Source organism: Nannospalax galili, unplaced genomic scaffold (assembly GCF_000622305.1).
Source record: "Nannospalax galili isolate Female #2095 unplaced genomic scaffold, S.galili_v1.0 scaffold668, whole genome shotgun sequence".
In the NCBI taxonomy this organism is placed as follows: domain Eukaryota; kingdom Metazoa; phylum Chordata; class Mammalia; order Rodentia; family Spalacidae; genus Nannospalax; species Nannospalax galili.
In genome coordinates this window covers 101,014-115,523 of record NW_008358090.1, presented here as the reverse complement: position 1 = coordinate 115,523, position 14,510 = coordinate 101,014, and the positions used below count along the sequence as shown (strand labels likewise).

Sequence of the window (14,510 nt, the reverse complement as noted above, 5' to 3'; positions counted from 1 at the left end):
ATCTGGTCCTGCCTGTTCTCTTTGTGATTTCCCCACTGCCCTTCCAGAAATCCTGACAAATGGGCTCCACCCCCTGTGCCCTGTCCTTCCTCTACCTGCTCAGCTTCTTAGACAATGAGCTTTCTTCTCATGATCATTCCTATAAACATTAGCAGCAACCTTAACCCAGCTCCCCAACTCTTCCCTGCCTCACTTGGGACATATCAGCAACTTTCTCCTGTTACAAGTCAAAAGCCCAAGGGGTCCTTGGAAAAGTGGCAGGAGTCAGAACACCTGCCAGAACAGGGAGTACAGTTCACGAGTAAGTAATGCCTCATGCACCTCTTCCCAGCACAGTGCTCAAACAGATTGAGTTCCAGTCAGAAAACATAGATCTAACAGAACTATTTTCAGAAAATCAGTAAAAGGCTAGTCTCTAAAGACCACCAGTAGAAGGGCTCCAAATATGGTATCTGGATGTAGCAACTAGATTCTCCACTTGGAAAAAGATGTTAGGTTTTTGGGGCTGGAGAGATGGCTCAGCAGTTAAGAACACTGGTTATTCTTGCAGAAGACCTGGGTTTGAATCCCAGCACCCACACAGCAGCTAACAACTGTCTATAACTCTAGTTCCAGGGGATCCAACAGCCTCTTCTGTCCACTGCGGGCATTGCACGACACGGGTGTACTTACCTACATGCAGGCAATATACCCATACATATAAAATAATAAATAAATAAATAAATAAATAAATAAATAAATAAATAAAGTTAGGTTTTTGTTGTTTGTGACAGGATCTCATGTAGCCCGGCTGGCCTTGAACTCACTGTATAGCCAAGGATTACCTGAACTTCTGATCCTCCTGCTTTCACCTGTCAAGCACTAGGATTACAAGCCTGTACCACCATTGTTAACTGTATTTTGTGTTTTTTAAGCACAAGGTTCTGAGGACTTGACATAAGCAACCTTAGGTCTCACTAGCCCATAGCCAGATCCTCCTGTCTCTCAGCCTCCCTGGGTTATCAGGACAACAGCTCCATGTATTTTGTAAAGAAAATACTCTAGATCAGCCACATAACCCCTGGAATTCTGCCCTCTTCAGTCTGCTGGGCAGTTACAGTGGTCTATCTTCCCTGGCTCTTGACTTTCTCCCCAGCTATGGTGACAAGAGATCCACAGTTAGAGACAACACATAGCACAACCCTGGCTGTACCCAGAAGTAGAAAGTGAAGGTGTAGGGCAGGAGGTAGGTGTTAGTCAATGTTCCCAAACACCAACAACCATTTGAAAGTTCACAAAGGGAAACCTTCAGTCTTCTGCTCTGTCTCCGTCTGGCAGAAGGTAACAGCAAGGTCACCACAGAGCCTACCTGCCCACAGGCTCAATGGATGACTTCTGGGCATGTACGCACCGTGCCCAAACTGGCCAGTGGGAGTAATCAATCTGTGGTTTCTGTCACAGCCAAGATCCCTCAGAGCCCACCACTACATGCATAGGGCACAGTATGAGCTCCCTTCCTGACATGCCACCTCTGTGAAAACAGCTGCAACAGCTCAGGAAGCAGGAGCTGCAGCACAGAGGAAGAAGTGGAGCTCATACTTGGGAAAGCACTTGCCTCATAGGTGACAAAGTCATCGAATTCATCAGCACATGCAGGGGGTTCCTCATCATGGGCAGGCTCCACACTGTACAGCTGGCCATCAGGATCTGTGGAGAGAAGATCTGGCCTCAGCAGGCCACCCAGTGCTGTTCAGAGAGGTACAAGGTAAAGGCATAGATATGGAACTGGGACTCATAGGGAAGGATGCCTCTAGGGCTGAACTGCCATGAGACTTAGGGGAGTAAGTGACCCTCAACAAGCTGAGAAATTTAGGAGGAAGAACTAAGAGGGTAAGGCTCAAGCGCCACATCGGCATGGTAGACAACACTGCTTGCCAGAATGCTGCAGACCTGGTATGTATATGAAACCTTTCATTTTCAAAAGAATCAAACAAGCCAGGCACGGTAGTGCACACCTTTAGTCCCAGCACTCGAGAGGAGCAAGTAGAGGCAGGCAAGCTCTGTGAGTTCCAGATCAGCCTGGTCTACATAGTGAGTTTCAGGCCAGCTGAGGCTATAGTGAGACTTTGTCTACAAAACAAAACAACACACAACAACAACAACAACAACAACAACAACAAAAGACCCATGAAAATGAAAAAGCAAGACATCAAACATTGCAAAAAACACAGTCTTGAAAAGGGCTATATATCAAGCAGACCTTAAATCTTGGTCTGGTGAAACACTGAGCAATGGAGTGTCCGGGTGCTGCACTCACCAGCAGTTTCATTTTCTTCTTTGCTTAGGTATTTTGTATAAAAAAATGTGGGTTTCAGGGCTAGATACATGGCTCAAAATTTAAGAATCCTTGCTGTTCTTCCAGAGGATCTGAGTTCTATTCCCAGCACCCACATGGTGGCTCATAACCACCTATAATTCCAGTTGTAAGGGATCTGACACCTTCTTCTGGCCTTCAGAGGCTCCTGTATGCACATGGTACACATAAACTCACTCAGGTACACACAAACACTGAGTGTATTGCCTGCATGTATGTGAGTGCACCCATGTTGTGCAATGCTGAAGAGGTCAGGGAGGGCTTCGGATTCCCCTGGAACTGGAGTTAAGGACGGTTTATAGCTGCCATGTGGGTGCTGGGACTCGAACCCAGATCCTCCGCAAGAGCAGTCAGTGCTCTTAACCACTGAGCCATCTCTCCAGCCCCCAAAATAATAAATCTTTTTTTAAAAAAAAATACGTGTTTCAGCTGGTTAGATGGTTCAGTGCAAAAGGCACTTGTCACCAAACCCAACAATTGGCATTTGATTCTCGGAACCAACATAGTGGAAGGAGAGAGCCAACGTCTGAAAGTTATCCTCTGACCTTTACATGCATGCTGTAATACATGTGCACCTATAGAGGTGCACTTATGTATACGCATACACCCCCACAATAAATAAGAAGGCAAAAAATTTTAATGTGAGGTTCTTTTAAACTTTATTGCATTTCAAATTAATTTACTTATTTTGTGTATGTGTATGTGGGTATGCAAGTATGAAGGTCAGAGGACAACTCTGTGAACTCTATTCTCTTCTTCTACCTTTATGTGGGTCCCAGAGAAGGAATTCAGGTTATCAAGCTTATATGGCAAGCACTTTACCTGCTGAGCCATCTTCCCAACCCCAGCTGGTTTTAAGTTTTTTAAAATTTTTATTTTTTTAATTTTATGTGTATGAATGTATTGCCTGCATGTATGTTAAGTGCACCCATGTCATGCAATGCCTGCAGAGGTCAAAAGAAGGTGTCAGATTCCCCTGGAACTGGAGTCACAGATGGTTGTTACCTGTCATGTGGGTGCTGGGAATCAAATCTAGGTCCTCCGCAAGAGCAGCCAGTACTCTTAACCACTGAGCCATCTCTCCAGCCCAGATTTTTCTTTTTTTTTTTTTTAAGACAGGGTCTTCACTATGTAGCCTTCGCTGGCTTCAAACTCATCCCAAGTGCTAGGATTAAAGGCATACACTACCACACTTAGCAAGTTTTTTTTGTTGTTGTTTGAGACAGGGTCTCCCTGTAGCCCCAGACGGCCTGGACCTTGTTATGCAAACAGGCTGGCCTTGATCTCAAAGAGATTTGCCTGCCTCTGCCTCCTGAGTACTGGGGCATGTGTCACCACACCCAGTTGAGTGTTTTTTGGGTTTTTTTTTTTATAAAATAAGGCAAAATTTAAAGGAGGCACCATCTTCTCACAATGGAGGGACTGAATTATGACTCAGTGGCAGAGACATTTTTCCAACCATTTCAACTCCAAAATACCTGCATTTCCCTCTGTGGGAAAAGGTGCCAACCTCTATGGTCTCCAAGATGCTGAGAGTCATAGGCACATGACAAGGGATACATACATAAGGACACCTGCATCTTCCAGTGTCCCACTAATGTAATTACCTACATGAAATATGTATACTTACAGCTTGGCTACTTAGTCAACATCTTTAATATAGTCAATCTAATATCAGCACTTATTTAAAAAAAGTTAAGTCAGGCTGGGGATATAGCATAGTGGGTAAAAGTACTTGTTATGCAAGCATGAGGACCTGAGTTCAAATCCCTAGAACCTATATGAAGTTGAGGGTGGTAGTGCACAACTGTAATCCCACTTCTCCTACAATGGGATAGAAGATGGAGAAAGGAGAATTCCAAGAAGTTTGTGGGCCACCTAGCCTCATATAGACACTGGCAAAACAACTAGGGACCCTAAACATGGTGGAAGGCAAGGACTGATACCTGGGTTGTCCTCTGACTTCCACACATGCACCCACACTCACACGCAAACACTCAAAGATTTAAAAAATATTCATAAAGAATACCAAGCAAAGTCTATTCTGTCTTTTTTTTAGACAAGGTTTCACAGATCCTGGGCTGGCTTTTCAAATCTGCTATGTAGCCGCCTGCTTCTACTTCCCAAATATTGGGATTACCAGCATAAACTACACTCACTCAGCTCATAAAACTATGTCTCAATGACTAAGTGGAAAAGCAACCTTCCCAGATACTTCTAGAAAAGATGCTTTGGAATGGTTACCATTGGCCTCCTTAGAGAAGGTTCCTGCTGTGATCTAGACCACAGAGAGGACCACAAGTCTCAATAGGTTCAGAGACTAACATACCTGGGTAACTGAGAACAGGACACCCCAAAGAAGCAATGACAGGTGTCCATGGGCCCACATCACAGAGCAGTCAGGTTACACTGCAGATGTGAAGGTAGTATCTAGAGACCCTCAAGTTGTGAAACACTGTCATCCACACACAATAGCTATTATCATCCTAATTAGAACAGCTGTGATTACCCTGCCCTTCAAGAGACCTTCAAGACTGGGCCTGCTGATTTTCCTTCATTAGTGAGAAGGGTTTTGACTCTTAGCTGAAATTCTAGTCACTTTCCTCTACAGCCCCCTTTCAAGCTATATATAATTCCGTCCCAGCAGTACATGGTATGGGGAGGTACTGAGTATACAGAGGGTAGAAGGCTAACTGAAGGGAGGACTCCAAATATAGGGAAGTCATCATCCATCCTAGGGTGAAACCTTTCAGTGATGCAGCTGTTTGGGGTCACACATGCTCCTGTAAGTTCAACAAACTCATTGGTTTACCAAGATGGACTTTTGCGGACCATTCTTTTGGTCTGCCATCAGTGCCATCTCTGGAGGGAGCAGATGTTTGTTCAAGTTTCCCCAGGAAAAAAAATCCCACACCTTGCTACACTGTTATTCCATCTGATTTCTAGATATCTTTCAATGTAAATGGAATAATAATTCTCCAGTAATTGTGTAACCTCACACATTTATGCTTACAGTAACTAACTCCATATTGCTCTCTTCTGTGGCTTTTAAAAATCATGGGTCTTCTGAATGGCTGAACATATGGGTGTCAGGACCATGGAAGAGTGAAGGAGAGCCTCCAGGCCAGCCTCATCCAGGCTATCAAGAACCCTGGTACTCTCCCCCACCAGTTAAGCTGTAGCTCTTGCATTAGGGGTCTGGTTCAGAAGAACTACAGCAAAGACATACATACGTCTTCTAATGTTGGTGGGTGTTGCCACAGAGAGAATCTTAAGGATTCTGGAGCAAAGGACCTGTGGTCCCAGAGCAATTAGACTGAACGGCTAGAAAGTTTCTGGCAGGTTTTCTCACTACTCTGTAAATAAATTTGAGTTCCCCAAACCAAAACTCAGAATCTGAAACGTTCAAAACCTACTCAAGCATGGTGGACTCACAGTGGTGTGTACAGACTAGGATGGCCAGCAACCTATCTAAGGGCACTGACCCACAAGGTATCCACAGAGACATGAATATAGATGGCATGTTTATATTCTTTAAATATTAAAAAGTTGGCCAGGCATGGGTACGTATGCCTTTAATCCCATCACTCGGGAGGCAGAGGCAGGTGGATCTCTGTGAGTTCGAGGCTAGCCTGGTCTATGCAGAGAGTTCCTGGCCAGCTGGGGATACTAGGAGGCCCTGTCTCAAAAATACCCCCCCAATTTTTTTTTAATATTTAAAAAATTTTTGCTGTGCACTGCATGTATGTAAGTGCACACATGTTGTACAACGCCTGTGGGAGTCAGAAGAAGGCACTGGATCCCCTGGAACTGGAGTTACAGACGGTTCTTAGGCACCATGTGGATACTGGGAACTGAACCCAGGTCCTCTGCAAGAGTAAGTGCTCTTAACCACTGAGCCATCTCTCCAGCCCCACATTTATATTCTTGATGGGAACTAAATATGATTTTCATATCTGTTTTCTCTACTACTGCGCTATAGCCTCTTCTTTTTCTTTATATAAGAATTAAAACAATTTCCAATTAAGTAAAATTTTTAAAAATATTTTATTATTTTTATTTTATTTATTTATTTATTTATTTGTCTTTTTGAGACATGGTCTCCCTGTAGCCCCAGCTGGCCTGGAACTCACTATGTAAACCAAGCTGGCCTTGAACTCACAGAGATCTGCCTGCCTCTGCCTCCCGAGCTGAGATCAAAGGTGTGAGCCACTACGCCCAGCTTATTATTTTTATTTTATGTGTTTGAGTGTGCTGTCTGCAGTAACTCCCTGGAACTGGAGTTATGGATGGTTGTTAGCCACCATGTGGGTGTTGGAAATTGAACCCAGGTCCTTTACAAAAGCAGCCAGTGCTCTTAACCACTGAGCCACCTCTCCAGACCAACAATTTTTTTTTTTTTTTTTGTCTTTTTGAGACAGGGTCTCCCTGTGGCTCCAGCTGTCCTGGAACTCACTATGTAGACCAGGCTGGCCTTGAACTCACAGAGATCCACCTGCCTTTGCTTCCCAAGTGCTGGGATTAAAGGCGTGTGCCACCACGCCTGGCCCTAAACACAATTTTTTTTTTTTTGAGGTATTGGTCATGGAATAGAGGGCCACTAGCATGTGAAACAAGTGATCTACCACTGAGCTATAGCCTCCTCTTTCTACTATTGTTCTGTTCTCTTCTCTTCTTCGGTTCTGTTCTGTTTGAAGCAGTCTCCCTATAGCCCTAGCTTGCCTGGAACTTGACCACATTGGCCTCAATCTCATAGACATCTGCCTGCCTCTGCCTCTCAAGTGCTAGGGTTAAAGGTATCTGCCACCACACCCAGTTCTAATTTTTATTTTATTTTTAAGATTTATTTTTAGGATCTGGAGAGATGGTTCAGAGGTTAAGAGCATTTGCTGCTCTTACAGAGGACCTAGGTTTGGTTCCCATCATGGTGATTAACAACTGCCTGAAACTCTAGTTTCAGGGGATCTGATGCTCTCTGTTGGGCTCCACGGGCATTGCTTGCACGTTATACACTTACATACATGCAAGCAAAACACTCATACACGTAAAATAAAAATAAGGGGCTGGGGGCTAGAGAGATGGCTCAGCAGTTAAGAACATTGATTGTTCTTGCAGAAGACCTGGGTTCGAATCCCAGCACCCACATGGCAGCTAACAACTGTCTGTAACTCCAGTCCCAGGGGATCTGACAGCCTCCTCTGACCTCTGAGGGCACTGCACAACATGGATGCACTTACCCACAGGCAATACACGCATACACATAAAATAAAAATAATACATAAAAAAATTTTTTTAAAGGGGCTGGAGAGATGGCTTAATGGTTAAGAGCACTGGCTGCTCTTGCACAGTACCCAAGTTGGGTTCCCAACACCCACAGGTGGCTAACCACTGTCCAAACTCCAGTTCCAGGGGATCTAACACCCTCTTCTGGCCTCCACATTCTTTGCATGCATTGTCGCACTTACATACATACAGGCAAAACACTCATACACATGAAATAAAAATTAATTAATTAAAAACAAATAAACTTGGAAAAATTTATTTTTATCTTTTTTACTTTTTTTTTTTTTTTTTGGTCTTTTTGAGACAGGGTCTCCCTGTAGCCCCAGCTGGCCTGGAACTCACTATGTAGACCAGGCTCTCCTTGAACTCACAGAGATCCACCTGCCTCTGCCTCCCAAGTGCTGGGATTAAAGGCTTGCGCTACCATGCCTGGCTAGAAAAATTTATTTTTAATTATGTGTTTGTGTGTGAGTATATATGCACATGAGTACAGATGCCCAGAAGAGAGTGTTAGATTCCCCTGGAGCTGGAGTTACAGTTGGTTGTAAGCTACCAGATTGGGGTGCTAGGAACTGAACTTGCGTCCTCTGCAAGAGCAGTACATATTCTTAACTGGTGAGTCATCTCTCCAGTCCCTCTTTTTGGGTTTTGAGATGGTCTTAATACGTTGCCTAGGGAGACTTTGAACTTGAGATCCTCCTGATTCAGTCTCCTTAAGTGGAAAGTTTTAATGTGTATTTATTTAGTCCTTCAAGAGCTTGCGGGGGGGGGGGGCTGTGCATGAGCCAGAGCCATGGCCTATTTGTAACAGTTATCTGTGTCTCATTCTACTCCTGAAATAGTGCTTGCAGCTATGACAGCAGTCTTGTGCTTCCCCACAAACTGGGTCAATATATTGTGTGGTTTACTATGCGGCTCTTCAATGCAGAGTAAGTCTGACAGGCAAGACAGGCTATCCACAGCTACACAGCACAATGTAGTAAGACCCGAAGTGAACTTCACTGAAAATGCAGTTCACCTTCCTTTCTTCTATGTGTTATGAGATGATTCAAAATCATCTCTAACTTCATCTTTTATTCTATTCTCAGTGTGCCTTTCTAATGACATGAAAATGAAATCTCAAAATTACAAAAGCAGGGAAGTAAAGCCATTGCCCCAGCCCCAGGGCAGAATGTCCAATAAACTCAGCAAGTATACTGGCACTTCTCTCAAAGTGAGATGATCCTGGCAGGATGGCTGAGGCAGGGGGGCTGATCCACTGAGCACTCTTCACGGCCTGGGATGGGCTGGAATCATGAGACTTCATCCATCACTGAGGAGACCAAGTCTTCCCACTATATCATTAGACATCTGATATCTCCAATGCCCACACCTCTACCTCTGACTCCAGCTTTCCGGCAGCCCCAATCATACCACAAGGCACAGCACCCTACAAGATACCCCCTGCCTGGTGTCACCCCTGCTTCCCTACCCCCACACCCCAAACTCCTACTTTATCATCTTTATTTTTATCTCCCAGTAGAAAGTCAGCTCCAAAGGCAAAGAATTTTGTTGTTAGCTTAGCTCCAAAGCCTGTGTAGTCCAGCTCAACAGCATCCACATCTACAGTTCCCACAGGTCTGCATCATCAACCTCTTTGCAGCCTCTCCATAGCTCATTTCCACAAAGATCCCACCTCAAGGGCCTGGACCACCTGTCAAGGCTGGTTCTCCCAACTCCATGTCCATGGCTTCTCCGTTTTTCTATCACTCAATCACACACACTGCCAGCAGTCCATCCTCCAGATTCAGGGTCTGCTCTGCATCAGGTGAACTCAAGGAGGGGCGCCTCCTGAAATGTCCCCACAATGTGACATCAGGCTGAGACCCTGAAGCATCCAAACTACATCTGGGACTATCTGGGAGATAGATAGATGATTGATTGATTGATAGATAGATAGATAGATAGATAGATAGATAGATAGATAGATAGATGATAGATTTTTTTTGGTCTTTTTGAAACAGGGTCTCTCTGTAGCCCCAACTGTCCTGGAACTCACTACGTAGACCAGGCTGGCCTTGAACTCACAGAGATCCGCCTGCCTCTGCCTCCCAAGTGCTAGGATTAAAGGCATGTGCCACCATGCCCAGCTTTATATTTTTTTAAAATATTTTATTATTATTTTTCTTAATTTTATGTGTACACATGTATTTCCTGCCTTATAGATAAGTGTACCTGTGTCATGCAATGTCTGCAGAGGACAGAAGAGGCAGTTGGAGCCACTGGAACTGGAGTTACAGACAGTTGTTAGCTGCCATGTGGGTGCTGGGATTCGAACTCAGGTCTTCTGCAAGAACAACCAGTGTTCTTAACTGCTAAGCCATCTCTCCAGCCCAGAAGTTTATATTTTTAATTAAATCAAAATGAAAATATTAATAACAAAGAATCAAAAATGACGAGATTTAGAAAATACCGTAATCTTGAGTGCTGGGATTATAGGCACATCTGCTTACTGCTTCAGAGACTTCAATACTTACCTACAATCATACTATAACTGTCTTGCTGCAACTCTCCAAATGTTTTGAGGCAGGTGTAGTGGGTCACACCTATCATCCTATCACTTGGGAGGCTGAAGCAAGAGAATTGCCATGAGCTCAAAGCCACCCTTGGCTAAATAGTGAATACCAGGCCAGTCAAGGCTACATAGCAAGAACCTTTCTCAAACAAAACAGCCTACCTAGGTAGGTATGGTGAAGCACCCTATAATCCTAACACTTGGGAGATGGAAGCAGGAGGAACAGGAGTTTAAGGTCCTCCTTGACTATACTGCAAGTTGGAAGGCAATCTAGGCTACATGAAACCATCTTAAAAACCAACTGTGGGTCTAGAGAGATAGCTCAACAGTTAAGAGCACTGGCTGTTCTTACAGAAGACCCAGGTTCGAATCCCAGCACCCACATGGTGGTTAGCAAATGTCTGTAACTCTAGTTCCAGGGGATCTGACACCCTCTTCTGTCCTCTGTGGGCACTGCACAGCACAGGTGCACTCACAAACATGCACACAATACATACACATACACATAAAATAAAAAAACAAAAGAAAAGAAAACAACCAACAGTGCCAGTTAGTTTTTGACAACTTGATACTTGAGGAACTGTCTCCATTGGATTGGCCTGTGGCCATGTCCATAAGGCATGATTTTCTTGATTGGTAATTGATGCAGGAAGGTTCAGTCCACTGTGGACAGTGTCATCCCTGGGCAGGTGGGCCTGGGCTGTATAAGAAAAGTGGGAGAGCAAGCCAGTAAGCAACATTCCTCCATGGTCTCTGCTTCAGTTCCTGTCCTGACTTCCCTCAATGATGGACTGTCACTTAGAAGTGTAAGATGCAATAAACCCATTCCTCCACAAGTTGTTTTTGATCAGACTGTTTTATCTCAGCAATAGAAAGCCAACTAGGACACCAATCAAACACATGAAAACCAATCCAAAAGAAAGAAAACACAACCCCAGGCAGGCATCGTGGTATAGGAGTTTTAATCACTCACAAGGCAGAAGCAGGAGGATCTCTGTGAGTAGGAGCCTGATCGACAAAGTCAGTTCCAGTCCAGCAACAGCTATGGTGATATGCTGTCTCAAAATATAAAACAAAACAAAATCCAACACCAACAACAAGCCACAACCTCAGTGGGGCTGGTGGTGGAGCCTTGATGGGGTGTGTTGATGAAGGTTCTGAGCAACAAGACTGCCCTGCTTCAGTTCTGGAACTACACAGCCTGCCTTCACTGGTGCTACAGTATAGGGAAATAGATAGGAACAGCATCTATAGAAGGACAGGCAGAGGGCAGGAGTGGACAAGGTTTCAGTATATAGCGTGGATCCACCAAAAGACAGGCCAGGAGATGGTTCCATGCAGAGGGAGGCAGGAGAAGAATGGACTGTGAGGAGACAGAAGAGGCAGCTCACTGAGACCAGCTTCCCACCTTCTCAGGCAGAGGGGGTTAGGATGAGAAGCACCACAGTGGCTATGGGATTAGGCCAGAAAAGCAAGTTCAGAAATAGGTCCCACCCTGGCACTCAGGTGGAATTGGAGAGACAAGCTGTTTTGATGATCATTTTCTGTTAGAGATTGAAAACAACTACATGCTCCTTCAGTCACTAAAACAAGACCCAAGCCACTCAGGAAACAGCCATAGTCAACAGCTGGCAACCGCTCCTGCAGACAAGCAGAAGCCATCCTTGCAAGAGCACAGACTAGACAGTTCTGCAGCAGGGACATTCCAAGCTCACCATTTCACATAAACTGGGGCCAAGCAGAACAGACCAACTAGTAGTCATGGAGGAATCATGGGCTTTGGGCCAAAGAGAACCTCATAGACATCTTTTCCTGTATAGACTCTTCCTGCCCACCAACAGCCCCAGCTGATGCTCCTCCCGCTTAACCTTGAAGAGGTTTGAACAGTCAATTACCCAATGGTGAAGTTCTGAGAAAACTCCACCTGAACGTTCCCTGAGAGGTACTGAAACCACCCTGGAATTGAGGAGTACAGACAACACACCTCCCTACCACTCATGGCTACAGAGTCAGGGAGCACTGCCAGTCAGAGCAAGCTTCACCACCTGACAAGCAGAGACCCGGCAACAGTCATCAGCCAGGTGCTCTACACTTCTGTGGTTCCAAAGGAAATGAGACATCATTTATGACATCTGAAATGAGATGGAAAGTCACCACAGAGTTGCCCATTTTCAACAAAAAATGAAGAGTCCCAGCTGTTACATGTTATTAGTGCATAGCTGGATAAACCATGTTGAAAGGCTGATGGTGACAAGCAGCCCAACCATGCTGCCCCTAAGCCTGCTGCCTCACTTCCCACCATATTTCCAAATATGAGTTTTGAGGGCTTTTCTTTGGGGGGGAGGGATCTTTGAGACAGAGACTCACATCATAACCCAGCTAGAATCCACTATGTAAAGCAGTCTATCCTTGAACTCCTGGCAATCCTCCTGAGGCCTCCTGAGTGTTGGGATATAGGCATAAGCTACCAGATCCAGCTTCCCATGAGTTCTTACATTCTAAATCTCCTGAGGCCCTAACATAGCATGTGAGAAATTTAGCATTCCTTGCCTCATTTTCTCTCTCCTAGTCTTCCACAATGGTTAAGTCAACCTTTAGTTACATAAAAATTCAATACAATTACTATGACTATACAAAATAGTGTTCATTGCTAGGCTGAGAATTATTCTAGAAGGATACCTTTTCTCTTATTCTGCTTTTTGTTTTCCCTGGAAACAATTATTGCCTCCTAGTGTCCCGTGCTTGGGGTCTATGCACCTATCACCCTTTCACCACTCAATACTAGGGCAGAACCACGATGGGCCTCTCCAAAGATCAGCCAGTTGGGGGTGGGCACCCTGGGGTTAGGGTCCATATCAGTGTCAACCCATTGACCTACGCAGGGTCAGTGTGCTACTAAAAGTGAAGATAAAATAACCTATAAAACATACAGCTGTGCATGGTGGCACATGCCTTTAATTCTAGCACTCGGGAGGCAGAGGCACGTAGAACTCTGTAAGCCTAAGGTCAGTTTGGTCTACATAGTGAGTTCCAGGCCAGTCAGGGCTACATAGTGAGACCTTGTCTCAAACAAACAACAACAAAACAAACAAACCTGACAATCCCTGAGGTGCCACGCCTCTTCCCTACAACTAAGGTCAAACAAGACATTTATCTGAGTCCTCCCCAGATGGCACACATGGACAAAAGCACTCAACAGTAGAGAATCAGCATTCTGTTAAGAATATACACCCCATAAATAAAAATAAAAACTGAATGTCCTCTGGTCCATAAAACAAACTCAGCAGACATCAGAGTCAAGATCATAAACATCACACTACCACACACACACTGTCAAGTTTAAAATTAATGACAAGGCCTTTTTTTTTTTCTTTTTTGGTCTTTTTGAGACAGGGTCTCCCTTGTAGCCCCAGGTGGCCTGGAACTCACTATGTATACCAGGCTGGCCTTGAACTCACTGAGATCTGCCCTCTTATGCCTCCTGAGTGCTGGGATTAAAGGCATGCGCCATGACTACAAGACTTTTTTTTAGAGTCACACTGTGTAGCCCAGGTCATCTTTGAACTAGCAATCCTCCTGCTTCAGTCTCCCAAATGCTAGGATTACATATATACAGGTAAAACATTCATATATATAAAATGAAAACGAGGATATATATCTTTTAGGTAACTGATGGGCAAAAGAAATCATAAATGGTTTTGGGTTTTTTTGTTTGTTTGTTTTAAATGTGTATGAGTTTATTGCCTGCATGTAAGTACACTCATGTCAAATAATGCCTATGGAAGTTAGAAGAGGGTACTGGATTTCTCTGGAACTGGAGTTACAGATGGTTAGTTGCTGGGAATCAAACCTGGATTCTCCGCAAGAACAGCCAGTGCTCTTAACTGCTGAGCCATCTCTCCAGCCCCATGAAAGGGCCTTTTAAACTAAGAGACAGAGCCATGCATGATGACACAGAATTTGAGAGGTAGAAGCAGGAGGACCAGAAGTTCAAGGCCGAGGATTGGAGAGATAGCTCAGTGGTTTAGAGACTGACTGCTCTTGCAGAGGACCTGGGTTTAGTTACCAGCACCCACAAGGTGACTAACAATGGTCAGTATCTACATTGCCAGGGGATTCAACCCTTCTTCTGGACTCCATGGGCATTACACTCATGGGTGCACTTACATACATACAGGTGAATATTCACACACTTAAGATAAAAATAAATAAATCAAAAAAATTTTTTCTTAGCCGGGCATGGTGGCGCATGCCTTTAATCCCAGCACTCGGGAGGCAGAGGCAGGTGGACCTCTGTGAGTTCAAGGCCAGCCTGGTCTA

At 44.6% G+C, this 14,510-nt stretch overlaps 1 protein-coding gene across 10 annotated transcripts in view; it reads right to left on the bottom strand.

Annotated features, from left to right (window-relative positions):
- Positions 1–14,510, bottom strand: part of Rab11fip3 (RAB11 family interacting protein 3) — a 97,125-nt gene that overhangs the window by 33,860 nt on the left and 48,755 nt on the right. For 6 of the 10 annotated variants that reach the window (XM_008856099.3, XM_008856101.3, XM_008856104.3 and 3 more), the window contains exon 3: positions 1,595–1,701. The exons of 1 other annotated variant lie outside the window; for it this stretch is intronic. In XM_008856099.3, the coding sequence (XP_008854321.1) occupies positions 1,595–1,701 (107 nt within the window). The remainder of the gene's footprint in view (positions 1–1,594; positions 1,702–14,510) is intronic. 3 more of the 10 variants (XM_008856102.3, XM_008856103.3, XM_008856106.3) reach the window with 1 other exon arrangement.